Below are 19,855 nucleotides of genomic sequence, written 5' to 3'. Positions count from 1 at the left end.
AGTTGAGGTAGTTGGAACAAAAGTAAGAATTCTTCCACTGTGGTGCCAATGATGTGACTCTTCTGAACAAATTGTACAAGTAGTACCGATCCCACTTTTTTAGATATTCAAGGGAAATTGGCTTAATAGAAAATGCTGGGCTTACTTTGGATTCCTTGCTTTTTTTACAATAAAAACTTCAAGGGGATCACAGAAAGGAGGTGAAATCAGTACGAAGCAAATTCCACCAGGAATATATCCTGCACAGGTTCCATTAGAATGAATGAACTTGTATAAAAGCCAGCTCTTATGCAACACTAATTCTTTTCAACAGAATTTAGCCATTATCTCTTAAAGGACCACAGACCCATTATCACATTGCCTCCCATTACTGAAGATATATATTAAAACTGATCTGACAAATTTAAAGAATCCAGGTTGCTCAAATAATTTACTAGAATACAGATAAGTCTTTTTCCCACCCTTAACGTTCACACAGAAATACCTTTAAACGCTTTGAAGATAAATGTAGTTTCACCAATCTTGGTTTCTTCTGCTATTTGGGCCTTTCAAAAAGCAGTGCTATATCTTGGCCTCAAGGTATTCTCCACCTGTCCACCTCAAGCATTCTCAGAATAAGATTCAATGGAACTGACTCTGTTATCAACAGCAAAGGAACTCCTGCTTACCTCACCCATTCCAACACCTCAATGAACATTCCCATCAAGATGAATCTATAATAACAGAATTAAACAAGCTTAAAAGGAAACAGTTGGTGTCTACTTTGTTCTCATTCCTGTTGACCTTTCCACTGCCTTTGATACAGTCCATTACTCACTTCTGCCTGACTGGCTTTATGCCTCAGGTCAGCCTTCTCCACCCTACTGCCCTTCAAAATCATTGGAATATAACTCTCACCATCTCCAGCTAGTTATGGGCTGAGTTGACTAGGGATGGTGAGAATTATAGTCTGACATATGCAGAGCGTACCAGATTAGGAAAACTGCCCCATTTCTCTATGGTTTGTTTCATTGTAAGACCGCCCTGAGACTATTCGGTAGTGGATGGTATAGAAAATTATTAAACAAATAAATATTTTTTCCTACCTAATTGTTCATTCATTGGTTCCATAATCAGAAGCTTTTCCTTCATTTTTTCTTCTTGAAGCTTCAGGTCATCTACTCCAGTTGTATGTCACCAGTCCACAGATGAACCCAGCTTTAGTTCTGTACCACTGAAATTCAAACCCACCTGCTAAAGAATCCAAATGCCTTTCTGACATTTCAGCCCGGATGCTTAGTTACTGGTATCGCAAATTCAGTAAGCCCAAGACTAAGCTTTTCATTTTTATTTCTAAGTATTCTTTTCTTCACATACTGTCCTTAAAAACTGGCAATAAGAACCTAAAAAAGAGTATTCTGTTTACACAGTGGCCAACCAGCTGCCTGTAGGAAAACCATACATAACATATGAATGCAATGGCTTCCTACCATTAGTGTTCCTTAGAAACTGGTACTGAGAGGCATACTGTTTCAGATCCAGAAGAAATATATAACCATCATGACTAGTTGTCATTGATAGCCTTGTCCATCATCAGCTCCATGATTACTATTACATTGCATTTATATCCTACAATCTTTTTATATCCCACCTCTTTTGAAGCATCTAAGATGGCTTACATAGCACCACTGTATTCTCACAACTACCCTGTGAGGTAGAAAGTCTGAAAGTCTGTGACTGGTCAAAGGCACACATTGTGCTTCAAGACCAAATGGGGACTAGAACCTGGGGGTGTTGATCTTCAGTCCAACACCCTAACCACCACACTGACTCTGTTATCACCCATCCCATTACATTTGCTCCTGCAATTCAGACTATAGCCAAGTTTCTCCTCCCTTTACACAACATGAGAAGAGCACAGCCCTGCTTTCTGTTCCCTCAACAGAAACTCAAGTCCACATGTTTAATGAGACTACTGTAACTTTTTCTGTTCTGGTCTACCTTTGCTTCCCCTTGGTGCCTTCTCCACTGCCAACATACATATCACAAAATAATTAATCACTCTGATCATGCAACACCCCTTCTTAAATCCCTACACTGACTTCCAGAATAACTTCCCAATCCAGTGCAAACTTCTTGACTTTACCTTCAAAGCCCTCAATGACCCTTTACCTCTCCATTCTTACATCCCAGTGCATCCTTCCCTATTATCTTAGTTCTTTCTATTTTACCACTTTCTTAGAATCATAGAATAACAGAACTGGAAGGCACCAAGAAGGCTATCAGGTCCAACCCTGCTAGTGAAGGATACCAAGTTACACCATTCCTCTCAGATGACTGCCCAATTGCAATCTGAATGCCTCTAGAGTATGACACCCACCTCCCTCCCTAGTTAATTGGTTCCACTGTGATACTGCTCTAACAGTCAGGGAATATTTCCTGATGTCTAGTTGGAATCTCACTTCTGTAACTTAAGACCATTATTCCATGTCCTGGACTCCGTGATGATCAAAAAGTGATCCTGTCCTTCCTTTTTTGTGACAGTTTTTCCAGTACTTGAAGAACACTATCACATCTGCCCTCAGTCTTATCTTCTCAAGATAATACTGAGGCTCCTCACAGGGCTTTATGTCCAGTCCCTCAATCATCCTTGTTGCCCTCCTCTGAGACCTTTCCAGCTTGTATGCATCTTTCTCAACCTGTGGTGGCCTGAACTGGACACAGTACTCCACATGCGGCCTATCCAGTGCCGAGTAAAGGGAAACTAATATTTCATGGGATTCTGAAGTGCTACTTATACTAATACAGCCTAAATTATCATTAACCCTTTCTACAGCGACATCATATTGTTGACTCATATTCAGTGTGTGACCTACAACAATTCCAAGATCCTTCTCACTTGCAGTAATGTTGAGCCAAGTATTCCCCATCTTCTGGTGATGCATTTGGTTCTTTTTCCTTGGTGCAGAACTTGGCATTTGTTGCTACTGAATTTCATTCTGCTGTTTCCAGCCCAGCATTCCAAACTTCTTTCTGTCTTCCAGGGTATTCACTATCCCACCCAGTTTAGTGCCATCTGCCCATTCAATCATTCTTCCCTGCAGATCTTCATCCAAATCAGTAATAAAAATATTGAAGAGCTCTGGACCCAGGAATGAACCCTGTGGTATCCCACTTGTTACCAGGCTCCAGTTGGTAAGGCGCTATTGCTTAGAATTCTGAGTCTGATTCTGTAGCCAACTGTGCATTCTCTTAATAGTTGTTCCATCTAGCCCACTTTTAGCTAGTTTGCTAATCTGGAGATCATGGGCCATTTTGTCAAAAGCTTTGCAAGATAGCTCACATCCACAGCATTCCTACAGTCCATCAGCGAGATTGCTCAGTCAAAAAATGTAATCAGATTAGTCTGACAGCATTTGCTCTTGAGAATCCATACTGACTTCTAGCAATCACTGCACTGTTCTCCCTTGAAGAGAGGAATCACATTAGCTCTGTCCAGTCATCTGGTACTTCTACTTCCCCTGTCCTCCAAGATTTCTCAAATACAACAGGCAATGGTTCTGCGAGTTCTTCTGCTAGCTCCTTTATGACTCTAGGATGGATTTCATCAAGACCTGGAGATTTGAATTCATTCAGCCCAACTAGAAGACCCCTGGCCATCTGCCTGTCAATTTTCAACTCCCATCCTGCATCTTCAGTTTGTACTTCCCCTTCATCAGGAAGGTCATAAATCTTCTTTTGGGAGAAGACTGAGCCAAAGTACCCTTGCTCTGTTGCTGTCTTGGATGTTTGGAAAGACATGTACATGCAATATTATACATACAATAATGTCACCTCTCTTACTCCAAAACTGCTTCTTTAAAAACATTTTCCATTAAGCCTTTAGCTAAGCTTTATAGTTTCCATGCTTTATTGTAACCTGGCCTGTAACTAAGCCTAAGCACATGTCAACGAAACCCTTGCAGTCTGCCTGTTTGCCCTGGCTTCCATTCTCTCGCCTTCTTCTGTTCTTTCCCCCATGCTGAATTTTAGATTATAAGTATAATGCACAATGATAGCACTATTCAACACATAACCAAACTCTAAAGCCCTTTAAATCCTAGGAATGCTACCTATGGAGAGAGAATTTTGGAACAGATAAATATTCCTTGTGTTGGCTTTATTCTGTGCCCCTTGGGCAACTGTAGTTTTTGTCTTCTGCTGAGTGTCTTTCAGCCAGCCACATAACCTAACTTACATCTCAGGGATGTGGTGAAAACAAAAGGAAAGGGGGAATCATGTAGTCTACCATGAACTCCTTGGAGGAAAGACAGGATACAAATGCAGTGACTGTTTCTGTTATTTCTACATATATTCACAGTCTTTTCTGTTAACTTCAATCACTGTGCAAGTTCTCTGCTCTTGTTCAATACAGAGGACTTACAAGTAGATCAAGAATAGCCGAATGTGTGAGAAGTATATACCACATAGATGGGCAGAACTGTCTCTGGATTTACCACTTATAATAGTGTCTAGCTTCCAGGCTCCATGTGGATCTAATGTGAGGGCGGGCTTGAGAAGAATGCTTACTTGACAGCTTTTCTTTTTTTTTAAGAAGTCAGGCTGGCAAAAGAGCTGCTTCACAAGCATGGGGTGGTCTCAAAAATCCATGTGTTTGGCCAGCTTGCTATCACTTTCATAAGTTCAATTGGCTCATGTCTCTTCCAAGTGGCAAGTCTGCTGGGGTTAGATAAAGCCAGAAGAAACTTCTGGTTTCTGTAAAACTAAGAGGGGTGGCTCTGGAGGAAAAAATAGAGACTTATCGCTCTCCAAGCACACATGGCCACCATATTTTTATGCTTTTGCAGCATAACTATATGGGATTAAGCATGAACACAAATCAGCTTGCAGGATTAGCAGACGGAGATGTGTCAAAACTTCAGGTGGGTTTGGGGCCTTGCATAGCAAAATGTTTAGCCTACTTGATTATGAAAAGTCTAGATTGTGGGACTTGTCCAAGGTCTCACTACAAGTCACAGACAGCAAAGGAAAAAAAGGGAAGAAGAAAACTCAAGCCTCCCAATCCCTAGATTTTGATCAAACCACAAAATAACACAATTCTTCATCTCTGGTTTATATATCTCATGTTTTCCTGGCAGCTCTGCAAAGCAAGGTCATACTGAATAAAGTTTGCCTCCATAATATCCAAATACTTTTCCTGGGGGCTAAAGTAACACATGAACATATATTGCATACTCATCTTAACAGAGATGATTTAATTCCAATATAGAACATAATGCATTTCCTCAGCAGCAGAAACTCAAACAAAACAAAACAAACAAAAAATAAAATAAGGTCATTTATCTTATGGGATCATGATTTGCAGAAACAGAACAACTTTAATCACAAAAATCTAAAATGCTGAAAATCATAACAAGAGATGTCCAGGAGTCAGAAAACTATTTCAGTTTGATATGCAAATTATGTACTCCACTATGCAAGCAGCAGAAATTTGAATAAAGCTGGTCACTAAACATCTAAGAAAACATTCAAACTCTCACAGCTGAAAGTGCAAGACAGTAATTGTCATTCATAATTCAGAGCTTTCTCACTTAGTACAAAATTACATGCCACTAAGCAAACATTTTAGAGCAACCAGTTTTGTTGCTGTTTGATTATGTGTGCAGCACAAATGCTATAAACATGCACACACAAATAGGTTTCTGTAAGTTTGTGTGTTTGTTTATGAATATACATATATCTCCTATTTTCTTCCAAGTTGCAGGGGGGCCGCTGAGCAGCGTGTGCGGGTGGGGGGGTGGCGAGGTGCCACGGGGAGTGGCGGCACGGGGGCAGCGAAGCAGCATGCGGGGGGCAGTGCGCATGGTGCGAGTTGCCGCGGGGAAGCGGCAAAGCGGTGCACGCACAGCAGCAGCTTGTTTGCTGGAGATGGGTAGGAAAAGTGGGGGGCATCTTATAGACGGAAAAATACGGTACGTAAAGTATTAGAAGTAGGAGATCACTGCAGCATCCTTCCTGGAGCTCAACTAACTTTCACATTTGTAAGTTTATTGATCCAAGTAGTCTACTTAGAAAGTATACTCATACGCAGAACTTTTACAGATTTGGGATTCATGCAACTCTTTATCCACAGAAAAATAAAGTGCAGTAGAGTTAAGGATTCTGAACAGCAAAAAAAAAGAGTTAAATATATACATATACATGAGCATACACACAGTGTAACTATTAGACCAAGATTAGGCATGAAACAATCATGATGAAAGATCATGATGAAACAAAGAAATTACAGACAGTCATCATAACACAGCCAAAATTACTGATCAATATTATATCCTGAATATTTATTCACACTGGGAGTGAAGACGCCATAGTCACACATACATTCTCTCCTCATCCTGCATCCCTTACTTGCCACATGATGCCTCACTGAGTGTCAGCAGTTAATCACCTCCTCAGAACTCCATTTTGTCACTTCCAGCTTTCATATGTATACCCAAAATGTAGAAGCAGAATATCCTCCTCCAGAATATTTGATATAAATCTAAAGATGAATGATTCCACTCAAGAACATGAAGCTAGAATAACAATAAATTCCTACCCAATCCTGGCAACATCAGGGCCATGACTCAGTTTAGCAGAGACATAGCCATCAGTGCCTCCCATGCATTGTACTGATAACTTTTCTAGATCCAAGACAGTATCAGGGAAGCATGGGCATTGTAATCCAAGAGTGGTTGGCAATCATCACACAAAGTTGCTATGGAAGCACAGAAAAAAGAATACTCCTTCAAACAAAAACAAACCCCTTCAGATCCACAGAAGAGGCAGTAGACAGATAAGAGCTTGAATTTTTTTGTTGCTAACTGAAGAACAAGATTTTCTTAATGAGGAGTTTTGGCACAGGTGTAGCCAACACCAGGGTTCAGCAATTCTTCATGTGCTATGCAATAATGAGATATTCTTATTTGTTGTTACGTGCCTGCAAGTCATTTCTTACAGCGTTAGCCACTCAGGTGAGGTTTGCTCTACAACATTTGCAGTTCTCTGTACAATTATGATGGATAACAGAAGACTCACAGTCCCAAACAGCATTCAGGCAGACTGAGCACTGGGAAAACAGACCCAGCTTAGGTTTACTCTTTCCCGAACAGTACATCTGCACTATAAAGAGCCTCTTGCCCAGTCAGGCAAGAAGGAGGGGACAGATATAAGTGCACTCTTCTCCCAGCCAATGCAACAACTTATTGTTATGGTGAACCCATTTGCTACCTCTGTAGAAGCTATGACCTCCTTAGATATCTATGCCAGGTGCACACACTATAAGAGGATGCCTCTTGTCTGCTTATCACTGCACAGTAGTCCTGCCATGTCACTATTATTGCAGAAGCAAATACAGAATCACTACCACTGGCTCTTTTTGTGGCTTAATCAACCACTGATTTAATAAGCTAATATACACCAGGATTTGGAAGCCAACTTCAATCACAGCTTATCTGGAAGCCTTTAACCATTGTTCCCAGTGTGCATGAAACAGGAAACTATGAAAAGCCAGTGAGGTATAGTTGTTAGAACGTTGGCCTGGGACTTGGAAAATCCAAGTTCTTGTGTCCACTTGGCTAAGAAGTTTACTGGGTGACTTTGGACCAATCACCGACTTGCAGCTTTGATTACCTCATAAGGCTGCTGTTAGGACAAAATGGGAAGGAAGAAGACCTTTGCCACTCTCAGTTTCTTGCAAGAGGTAAAAATGTAGGATATAAAATACAATAAATAAATAAATGGTTAACTGTGGCTTCCTAGTTTGTTTCACTGCTTGGGTAAAGGGAGGAGGAAAGTGGAAGTAAGGATATATATATGGTTGGGCAATACTTGGTTTAATATCTTAGTTTACTAAACATAGCCAAGAAGAAACACCCATAAAAACAGTGCATACACAGCTACGTGTTAAGCAACTGCAATGGGTAAACAAAATAAAAAAGAAATAATTATGAAGAAAGGTACAGCTATGCAGTGACAGATGGTATTTGTCTGAAAGCTTCATCCAGATTCCAGAATATCATGTATAATAATCTTGAAAGTAGCTACACAGAAGGGGATAGAAATAAATACTGCAGGATATCAAATTGCAAAGTGAACAAATAATGGTGAAGGACAGACCCACAGACAGTATGAAAGAAATAATGTTTCCTCATCTCCCCACCCTTCCCCAGAAGACACACCAACACTTTTATTACCTTGGCTCCTACCAGCTGATATGTTAGAAACTTGGAATTTTCTTAGTAGTTTTCATTCAGCCAGTACCTGAAGCTTGAGATTTCTTTTATTAAATCATGCTTGCACAGTACCACATAAGTTCATCTCTTTTAGGAAAGCAAAAATGAAAGGGAAGCACAGAGAATGAAAATCTGCAGAATCAATGTACTGGCAAATGCCAGCACTCTCTTCTCACCCTCGCCCCAGCCCCTTCATATTAGAGAGAAAACAAGTATGTTTTTAACCTTTGTGTCAAGGGCCATCTTTAACCCATCACTTCATTGTGAAATAGCTCCATGGCGCAAAAAAAAAAAAAAAGAAAGAAAGAAAGAAAGTGAACAGCTGCTAAGCAGGTGGTGAGTTTCTTCACACAGACTAAGAATGTGCATCCATGGACTACTTTGCTGTTCAGCAGCTATGCTGGAGACAATTCTTTATACACATTTCTTACAAATATCACACAACCATGTGTTGCAGGAGAGATTCCACAAATGTTTCAGCATAAAAATCTGCTAATAAATAAGGCTGACAATAGATGAAATGTGAACATTCTGAGCACAGTACGTAGAAAAAAGCAGCAGAATTTAGGAAAATTTCTGCCACGAAGGCTATATTATAATGTTTGCTTTTAGATACAGGAATATTAACACTAGGACTTAAAGGAAAAAATCCCACAGTCTTTTCAGCAAGTACCTAAAAATCTGATATTAGTTGCATCAAATTTGAGTTTGCCAACTAAGAATTTAAACTACATTGCCACTTGAAAGGCTATAAAAATATAAAATATTTCTCCTTACAGTGGACTACCTCATATGCTATATATCCTCATACAATATAGAAGAATAATTTCTTTTGTGACATTTCAAATTTTGTCCCCCTTGTTTTTTTTTTTTTTTAATTTGATGCTTTCACCAAATTAGACACCAATTAAAGTGAAAGGCATGGAGGAAGAGGCTACATATTCAAGCTATTAGGAGTCTAAATAACAGTATGTTGAAAACTCTCATTTAACACCAGAATGACTTCTAGTTAATATATAAAAATATTAATCATTGAGGTTTTTTCATTCTAAGATTGCACTCTAAGTGGATCATCAGCCTTTTAATTAATTAATAAAAGAAATTGCCTTTCTACTGTATCATCATATTATCAACAGCATATTTTTTAAGATGTGGAAAAAATATAAAATCATTGACACTTTAACTAAAGTTACCAAATATTTTAGCAAAGACCACATTTTACATTTTGTTTCCCTTGCAAAGAAACAAAGTCAAAATAAGGAACAATATAATCTAAACATGCATTATATTACTTAGAGTACTTATAATACAGAAAACTATAACAACTAAGGCTAATGTAGAAGTATGGAAGGTGAAAGTTTTCAATTCTCTCCCTCTCTCTCTATCTCTCTCAGAAAACAGATCTTGGAGTCATTTGTCTTATCCCCAGAGGATAAATGAGAAGAAACAATCATTTTAAATCAAAGTAGATTTAGGGAAAACTTCCTGATTAAAGAGCAACTCAGTAACAGAATAAATGATGTATGAAAGGTGTGGAATCTCATTGCTTCAAAGTCCCACCAAAAAAAGTCAAATACACATTTGGTAAGGGTACTACAGTCTGGGACAGCCTAAGTTGTAGTTTGGGGGTGGGGGTTGATTAGCCAAACCACTGGAGCACTTCCAACTCTACAATCCTGTGATTCCAGAACACTGACAGATGTGGCTCTAATTTCATCCCTACATCTTTGCCAGATGTTGCATCCTCCATAGACTAAAAGGAAGGGGGAGGTACCCATAAACACAATTACACATCTACAGATATGTATTTGCTGTTGTGTGCATTATTGTAGCAGGTTTTAGATTATAATTCAGACCATGGGGACATGTAGTGCAAACAAAGGACTAAAGTTACTAAAGTCTGCTGAAACAGGCACTCTTGCATAGTCTCACTAGTTAGCATAGATATCAGGTCACACATCTACAGACTCTCTTACAGCAAAGTCATGTTCTCTTTGCTCCCCTCAGTGGCTAAGCATAAGGTAATAGTTTCTAACTTAACCATACTGGTTAATTGACTGATTTTTGCTTCCAAGTAGAAGGTCTAAGCAAAAGGGTTAAGAAAATCTGAATGCATCAAGGGAGCAGAGACCTCTTCTGGCTGTTTATCATATCGGCAAAGTCTCTCAGCACAAGAAAAATATCAGGAGAATCACATGCACTAACTTAAGTAACTAATCTAATTATCTCACATGATCCAAGCACACATTTGTTTCTAGGACTTGGATAGGAAAACTACTGCCTCACAGTCTTCATATTATGGAAGGCCCTGATATTTATGCTCACTTTTAAGTTTTTCAATATGATCTTGTGTCCTCCTTATTATAGTCTGCAGAAGACTATTTACCAGAAGCTCATAGTGGGTTGAATGAAATCATTCATCATGAAAGGAAAAAACGTGCTTTAAAATTATGTTTAGCTTTCATGATTGTACAGAGAAAATGATAATTAACTACCAATGTTGGGAAACATGCCAGTTTTCAAACTAGCATATTGTGGAAGAGGGGGAAAAAATCTCATGATTCACAGGGCTGACACATTTGGACATTTAAATCCAAGTCACAACTTATATCTATAACTCATTTATTTCATGTAACCATGTATCTGCTAAAGAAGATCTTCTTGTCTCTCCAAAATGTGGGGTAGAATAGGAACAGTCAATGGGTTGTATACCAAATGATTTGGCCTACAGCTCCCTTCAGCTCAAACCACTACAGCCAGTGGAATGGGATTGTGGGAGCTGTAACACAAAGCTTCTGGAGAATCATACTGGTATGGTGGCTAGAAAGTTAGACTGATACTCCAGAGATCTGGATTCTAGTCCCCATACAGCCAAGAAGCTTATTTGGGTCAGTCACTGACTTTCAGCATAACCTGCCTCAAATGGTTGTTGTGAAGATGAAATGGTAGAGGATCATGTATGCTGCATAAGGCTTCTTGGAGGAAGGGCAGACTATACATGTGACAAATACACAGGAAATCCAGCTTGAACACAATTAAAATACTGTTACATGAATGCCCTACAAGACACACTGACAAATGGATGCTTCACTGCTTCAAGATTCTGCACAATGCTGTCTAGTCTGCACAACACAGCAAGTCTGCACAACACGACCTGTTCATCATGAGTTATTTAACCCAGGATGAGTTGCAGCACAACCAACAATTTGAATATACAACCCAATCAGGGATTGTGGCATGCCATGTGAATCCTCCTACTAATCAAGGATTATGCATTTAACCCTTGAATAATCCATGCTGATTGGGGTTGGTGGTAAAGAATTGCAAACCGCGAACTGGGGACTGCATATTCAAACAATGTAGATAACTCTTTTTAATTGGTCTGTAAGCCTCTCAAGGAGACATTTAGACCAGGCCAAAGATAATACAAAAGACAGAAAAAAATAAGGACATGTCCACCCTAAGTTCTTTAGCTCACTAGTTCAAAATATTAGTGAAAACTAGATCAAAACACTAGCATTTCTCACAGGAGGTATGATATGAATACCTTTTTTGTGTATGTTCTGCACAATACTGGCCCCTACTGAGTCCAAAGGAATTCCATATACAAATGCAATGAACAAAGTTCCAAATCCTATGCAGTCATTCAATGAACCTTTAACCACTTCTCATTTGAAGTGTTTTTTGTAGCAATTCTGCTGATCATTTCAAGGAACTAAATATCAAGCAACAGGAGTTGAAGCAAGTCCTATTTCACTGGGACAGAACTGTAGTCTAAAGATTCCATCTAAAGTGGTTGTCCATAGGCCTCCAAACTCTGGGAACTACAGGTATTCAATGAAGGGAGAGAGGGAGGGGAAAACAGAGGCAAGGATTCATCTGCCTTCAAAACATGTAGCTGATTTTGGAGCGATATTTCAAGTTCAGAGCTGCACCTCCAATTTTTCCTATGGCCATCTAGATAATATGTAGCAGCCATAGCTCCAAGCTACATAACTGAAGATGGGAATGGACATTCCCTTGACAAGATACAGAACAAAACTGATCAACTTCAGTGTACCTACTCATCACCATGTAGCAATATACAATATTCAGCACATCCCCTGAACAAATTAAACTTTAAAATATAGGAACATGTAGATCATTTGTCCCAATTCACCAAGTAAACTTGGGCTTTGACCGAAAGGACTCATTCATGACTCATATACATTCTATTCTACCTGTCTCTGCATTTCCTCAATCTGTCGTTGGGGTATGCTTTGCAGAATGCTGTACATTTCAGACATCTTTTCTTCAGGTATCACCACAGAAGCCCTGAAGTGTGAAAAGGAAAACATGGAGAATTTTAGAAAAAGCAACAGAAGAAAGTATTTTCAATATACCTTGCTGGCAAACTCCTCCCAATTTCATAATTAATAACTTTGGAGAAAGGCAAGAGCAGTGTTGGATGCAGACTTGGCACCCTCAATAACAGAAGGGCTCCTTCTATAACTGCCTTATATTGAGTCAGACGATTTGACCAACTAGACTGGTATTGTTAACAGACTGGCAGTGGCTCTCCAGGGTTTCAGGAAAGCAGTTTTCAAGGTCTATTTGGAAATGCCAGGGACTGCACTTGGGGCTTTCTACATGCTTTACCAGTAGCTCATACATCACTGGAAGTGGTGCTGTGGGTTGCAGAGTCACAGCAATTGGCAAAAATAGCTCCTCTCTCCTGCCCACTGGCTCAAACATCCCAAGTGAAAGTGAAAGTCCACTTAGGTGGGACTTCCACTGACAGAAGCAAACTCTCTGGATACAACACAGTTTATTAGTTAGCTGACTGGAAATTGGAAATCTTTTTTTTTTATGGAGCAAAGTTGATATGCCCAAGAAGTGATGTAAAGGTAATGACTGGTCATGAAAAACACTATACCCTTCCCTCCTACATGCAACAGATAACTATAGCATTCTGTTCAGAGGCTGCATGAATGCCAGTAGAGGCCAACCCACATAAATAACCTAATGGGGGGGGGGGGGTGCTGCACAATAGTAACACTGCACACCCATGCAGTTTGCAAATAAGCTGCAATTATTGATCATACAAGACTTTAATATACCTTTTCCAGTCCAGAACTTCAGAGAAAGGCAAGATATACGAATCGGCTACGATAACAGGGATGCAACCAGCCTGAAGTACATCACTCAGTACAGCTTGTCCCAAGCGGGCTCCTCGCAGAACCACACAAAATGTGGCTTCCTGTTGGCAAAAGGCACATTAAATGATCATATATAGAACTCCTTTCCTTATTTTGGTATTTCGGGAAGAAGTAGCTTTTCATTTGAATCTTACTATTGTACCAGTTAAATTATTTGTCATATGAATACCTATCCTTTTCAAAATGGATATATAGATTATTCTCTGCCTTATCATGTTCTACTTTGTAGCTAGGTTGAGGGGTACCAATCATGAGAAATGCAAACCAGGCTTCTTCTTCTTCTTCTTCTTCTTTTTTTAGTTTTTAAGATAATTTCTAAAATGGAGGTCTTTCCAAATAATTTTCTGAGATTTTAAAGGGGTGCCATTTTGCTTGAAGAAACTATTTCATCTTGCATTGAAGCTGTACACTGAGATGGAAAACACCAGTGCTTCTTGCTCCACACTTGTAAAAAACAATGACCGCTACGTATGAATGCCTATGCACACATGTGTCTGGCATATTTTGCCAATTAATTCCTCACAGTTAAAACATTCTGAGTAATTAAAACAGTGTTCCCAATTGACTGGTCAATATTAACTTTTTAAATGATTTTTAAGGCAACAATTGCAAGTGGAAAGCAACATCTGAGAAGAGGTATTCCTGCTTCTTTCACAGGAGTACTGTCTCTTTCAAGAAGATGCCTACTGCGAGATATGTGTGCACCACCTAAAACAGAATACACTTTCTTCAGAATGGTAAATTCAAATGCAAATTTAGGGTCCCTGGACCAGATCACACCCTCCCTCCTTTGCTTGGAAAGTTAATGTGCTTTGCAAAATATGTATTTGCACTGTGTATGCATACTGTGGTTAGTTTTAACATGCCAAGTTTGGGGAAGATTTGAGAGAACAGACTGAATAGAGGTCAACTAGATCTGGTTCTGAGTTGACTGAGTGGACTACTAACAAGATTCATTAAGAGCAAAAGGAAACTAGAATTTAATAGGTTGTTCCCACAGATTAAAAAAGAACAGAAACATTTAAATGCACTGAGAGCACTGCAAGATACCTCTTGCGATAGCAGCAGGAGAGCAGAAAGCCAAAAAGCTCTTTGCTGCTAATGGCCTGAGGAGCATGTCCCCTTGGGAAAGTGGGTGTTCTCATTTATAGAAAATACAGGAGTTTTTGTATGGAATAAACTCCCATTTTCAGCTTTCAATTTGGCTTAAGTACTTTGTTTGTTTAAAGGGTCAAAGCATGAAGAAAGCACAAGAGCATCCTGTGCTGACAATGCCAAAGCAAATCTAATTCTGACATGTGGAACAAATTACACAATGAAATGCATTTGCCTTAACTGACAGGCTTCTGTGGGTTGATCGCAACCCGCTTCCAGTGTGGTGCACCCTATAGTGTTCTTTTCTCCTACAGAAGTGAATGGAAGCCAGCCGCTCCAGTAAGAGACTATAAGGGTTTGTACACAACAGCAATGAGGCAGGAGAAAAATTCCTTTCCTCTAATACTTTTGGGCACAATTATTAAAATGGGGGAGAAAGTTTTGCTCTCAGTAGTTTTAAAAAATTATATGCTGCCCTTCAATCTCAAAAGTGGGTTACAAATAAGCTAACAATCACCAACCAATTATAACAAAACATCAAACCAAAATGGGATAGGTGGAGTTCCCCCAGTGCTACAGGAGTAAATGGGCTACACCTGGGCTCCGTCCCAAAATTTTATTTCTTCCACAAGAGTGAATAGCTAATATTCTAGAATATGGAGAAAGTAATGGGGTATAATCATGACAGAGACCCTGAAAGGATCAGCAAGTACTTGGACCTCCCACCAAAGCTCTCTCTTTTAGCAAGGCTGTATCTTACATCCTATCCCTGGCATCTTCAGACAGAGCTGGAAACTCCTGCCTGAACCTTAGAGAGCCACTGCCAATAGTGTCAACAATATTGCTCTGGATGGACCAAGTATAAGGCAGCTTCCTATGCTCATCTAGAAATTATGTCAGATTAGCATACATTAACATCTTACTGGATTTCAGGAGTAAAAAAGCCAGAAACATCCCTTGATAAGATTAAAGAATCACAGGTGGAAAATCCTAGTCATTCTACTAAGGGTCAGGGATTCCAGAGGGAAAAAATACCCGTACAAGCCTGCTCGTGCTCATCTACCCAACTAAACATTCTTCCTGTCTAGACCAAAGTTACTAGAAATACATCTCTTCTTATCATCACCATTATCAGCCAGACATTCCAAAGGGAGATGTTAGGTTCCATGAAGGAAACTATTTTAACTCTTTATAACAGATATAAGGCTTTTTGTTCCTGCACAAAACTTCTAACTGCTAAGACAATTCAGTCAGCCTTTAAGGAATGAAAAAGGAACCAGAAATCAGTTGCATTTGTGATAGAATTGTGGATTTAGGGAAACTGTTGATCCCACTTTTTAGCATAGGATTTTAAACATCTTTGGTATATAAATAAGACATTTCCATAATGGTATTCCTTTCTCCAAAAGGCTGCTGGCTTCACCCTCCTTCAGAGACGTCAGGGACTGATTGTTTGCTACAGTTGAAGATGGGAAGTAGCAGTATGACAGTAATATTTTTTTCTGTATTTCTACACCTTAGGACATCAGTGCCATATACCAAGACACACAAGTCAGGTTGTATCTTCTTGGCCTAAGGAAAAGGGCCTCAAGAGTTGTAGAATTAAAGGTGTTTCTGCTTCTTCAATTTCAGAAGTACAGGCATAACTTCTACATTATCATTTATTTATTTATTTGTTTGTTTATTGGATTTTTATCCTTAGCTGATAAGGCTCCCTTAGCAGGTTTAATAATCTTATTTGTCAGGTAAGAAGAATTATTCACATTTTTACAACTAGAAATGCAGCATGTCCATCTACAGAAATCTTCTTCCATAAATACGTGTAACTCTGCATCTCAGAGTCTTCTGATCCCAAAAGAAATGCTTTCACTCATGGTAAGGTAATTCTGGATCTAACCCTCCATGTATAATCAGTGAGAGCTTGTATCAAGTATCTAATCAATCAGTTATAACAGCATGATAAACCACTTTAAAAATTCATGCCCTCCTGGAACAAAACAAAAAATAAAAGGATACACTTGACAGGCATAATTACCTGAAGCACCTGAGGGTAATCAAATATCTGATTCTTGTGGCAACGCTTACGAATGAAAGGGACTTCCTCTGAGAGGTTGGTACACTTGTCTACAACTAGCACAGATTCTGGATTTCCAGCTTGAAGAGCCTCTAATTCAGAACGGTATTCAGGATGCAGAGCCATTTGAGATGATAGAAGAAAGTACCTGCGGGGACTAAGAAGCACAACAATGGGAACCTGACAAGTCTAGCAGTGTCCTTATTAGATAATCTAGGAAGGGCTTTCCTTTATGTTGCTCTAAGTGTTGGGCTTGTTAGTGCACCCCTAAGCACTTTTTCTGTTATTTGGAAAGCCAACAACAAGATGAGAGGCAAAATGGTTCATGTACTGGTACAGTAAAACAAAATTCCAGGAAGGTTCCTAAAGCAGTTGCATGAGAAACAAATAGTAGGTATTAGCATATATATGAGATACATCGGTAAACTATAAAATACAGTATATACAATGAGTCCCATCAAGTTCTATGTCTCGGAAATCTGAATAAGTATGGCAGGATTAGAGGCTAACAACCTGATCCTTTGTATGTTTACTCATGTCAGTCTCATTGAATTTGAATAAACATCCTTATCTGGAAGCAAGTTTTATTGAAATAAATGGGACTTCATTCCCAATAACATACTATTGAGATACTTTAAAAGCAGAAAGGAAAGCACCAAATTATGTACATTTCACAAGGAGTTCTGACTTCATACTGAAAAGGATTTCTTCTTAAGTTAAACCTCTATTATTCCTGTGGCTAGATGCCAGCTTGTCCTTTGTGCCGTTTGTAAAATTTCTGGGGAAATACATACAACAGAAAATGTTTTCTTCTTCACAACCACTTCAGTTTTGATTAGCAATACAGCAGAGGCACAGCAAGTTCTCCTTGGGATCTATTCTCAATATAATGCAGGCATTCCTTCTGTACCATGACCTAATTTTTTTTAATAAAACTGGCATTTTTTCTAATCATTTGTTTACACTAGAAGATATAAATGACCAACGTAGTCTATAATGCAGATGAACAGGATTTAATAAGAAATGTATACTCATGACTAAACAATCCCTGAGGAATACATACCAATTCAGACATGCACTCGGCAACCAATCCACAACTAATACTGGTAACAGAACACTATAACTGCAGTTGAGAATCAACCTCAAGTTTCAGTTAGGTTTTCATAACTTTAGAAGTAATGCAATCATTATTCTGTAAGCTGATTTATACAGGAGTGTTATCAGGGGTCAAACATGTGCTACAATCAGTGATCAGGAAAAGAGGACACCTTCCACTATAATACAGCACCAATACTCTGATATTGGGCCTAGAGCATGTGTCTTGCTTTACTTGAGTCATCTGGAGCCATTTGCTCAACAGATAGTCTGTCCGCTGAGCATCTGCTTTACAATTCTCAAAAACTGGCAGGCAGCTACTGGGTACATAATCCTACCTTTGAACATGTAAAGCTGACATACTAACTAGCAAGGCCATTAGTCCATCTAGTACGGTATTGTCTAGCCTGACTGGGTAAGAGCTCCAGTATTTCCCACACCTTTACCATCACTGAATGACTAGCTGTTAAAAATTACAGCTTTGTAACACATGTAAACACAAACATTGCTTACTGTTCTTTTCAACATCATTTCCTCTGTGTTCTGAATAAGCTGCAAGATATATGAGCTGGCACTCCAGTAGCAAAGGGAAAGATCAGCTTTTACCATTTCACCTGCTTACAAAAACTTCCTCTCAGGTAGATCAACTGCAGAAGACCTAGGCCTCTGAAAAGTTTCTGCCAGTGATTCAGCATCTTCTAGCAGCTGAAGCAACTCTGGATCATTGTGGGAACAGAGGGGGCTATAACAGAAATACTGGCCTCGGATGGCAAGGTCACCACCTAATGTAAAACTTGAAAGAGGGTCACCCATTTATAATTCCTAAGAAGCCAAAGGCACATCACTTTGTGTTGCTGGGGATGTTTGTGCATGTTATTTGTGAAGACAATGCTACTGCCTGGACCACTTAGACCTGGTATTTTTAGGGCAAGGGTTTAGCATCACCATACTGTGCTTTATGAGAATGAGGAACTGAAAACAAGTTAGGCACAACTATTCAAGTGGAGATGCAGTGGAAGAGTCCAGCCTAGCCATTGCAGGGGAATGGTTGGCCATTACCACTCTTCTCCTTTCAGCTTGTTTATCTCCTGAAAGAAGTCATGTTGACAGCAAAGGAAGTTATCCTAGTCTGAAAGTCCTACTTTTTACATCAGTTCAGTCTCTGTGAAAACACCATCCACCAAGGATTTTATTCAAGATGATGAGGTAAAGTTGGGATGTATCACAGAGATCCAGATGAGAGAAGAGTGGGGAGTATGTCCCACCCAGCTGTCCTGTCATTTTATTCTGTGACACATCATCCTAGAGCTGAGGAAGTGGAGTGGCAACAGTTTGTGGAAATTCTACCTCCATAGGAGGGGCTGAGGCTCAGTGGCAGAGCAACTGCTTTGATGCAGAAGGTCCCAAGTTCAATCCTGAGCATCTTCAGATAGGGCTGGAAAACCTCTGGCCGGTTGCCATCAACAATACTGGGCTAGATGGATCCATGGTATGATTTTTAAAAAGGCGATTTTCTATGTTCTCTTACTAACTAGCAAACTGCTAAATGGCATTTTGCTGACTTTGCCTGCACGTTGCTGTAGTTGCATAACCAGGACAGCACAGGGATTCTGTTGGCATACTATCCACCCCACTGAACAGTCTCCCTTCCCAAAGTAGCCAGTGCAGTCTCAGGGTTCGCACTGGATCACTCTAGGATTCTTGTTCTGGAGGATTTCAGCATTTACACCGAGGTCACTCAGGAGCAGTTCAGAATTTCACATCCACCATGACAACTATGTTATTTCTCCCAACTAGGGTTGAGATGAACCCTTTCAGAATCCATCCTTCTGTTATCCATGCAACTCTGAAAGCTCATGAACTCAGTTATGCAACCAGCAACCTCTCCCATCAGGTAGAGCCACTAAAAGAGCAGTTGCAAGACATTAAAGACAGATGCTGTACCAGGCACCATTCCTGGAAACCAACTTTTTCCCCTGCCTATTGCAGCCAGGAGTGGCAGCACCAGGCACAGAAGAAGTGTACTGCTTGTGTGGTGTGTAGGGCTTGATTTCTGGTGAGTGCCCCAGGAATGCTGGGAGCACTTGCCAGGAATTTGGGGTCAGGAATGCTGCAAGTAGACCAGAGTAAAGGGAGCCAAG

General features: G+C 39.7%; 1 protein-coding gene across 6 annotated transcripts in view; it reads right to left on the bottom strand.

The window, feature by feature from the left end:
• The window catches only part of EXT2 (exostosin glycosyltransferase 2), a 104,325-nt gene that overhangs the window by 72,174 nt on the left and 12,296 nt on the right, over positions 1-19,855 (bottom strand). For all 6 annotated transcript variants that reach the window (XM_044435602.1, XM_044435601.1, XM_044435603.1 and 3 more), the window contains exons 5-7: positions 16,581-16,776; positions 13,352-13,491; positions 12,473-12,566 (exon numbers count right to left, since the gene is read on the bottom strand). In XM_044435602.1, the coding sequence (XP_044291537.1) occupies positions 12,473-12,566; positions 13,352-13,491; positions 16,581-16,776 (430 nt within the window). The remainder of the gene's footprint in view (positions 1-12,472; positions 12,567-13,351; positions 13,492-16,580; positions 16,777-19,855) is intronic.

This window comes from Varanus komodoensis, unplaced genomic scaffold (genome assembly GCF_004798865.1).
Source record: "Varanus komodoensis strain SLA01 unplaced genomic scaffold, ASM479886v1 scaffold3, whole genome shotgun sequence".
In the NCBI taxonomy this organism is placed as follows: Eukaryota; Metazoa; Chordata; class Lepidosauria; order Squamata; family Varanidae; genus Varanus; species Varanus komodoensis.
This window is presented reverse-complemented; position numbering and strand designations above follow the sequence as displayed.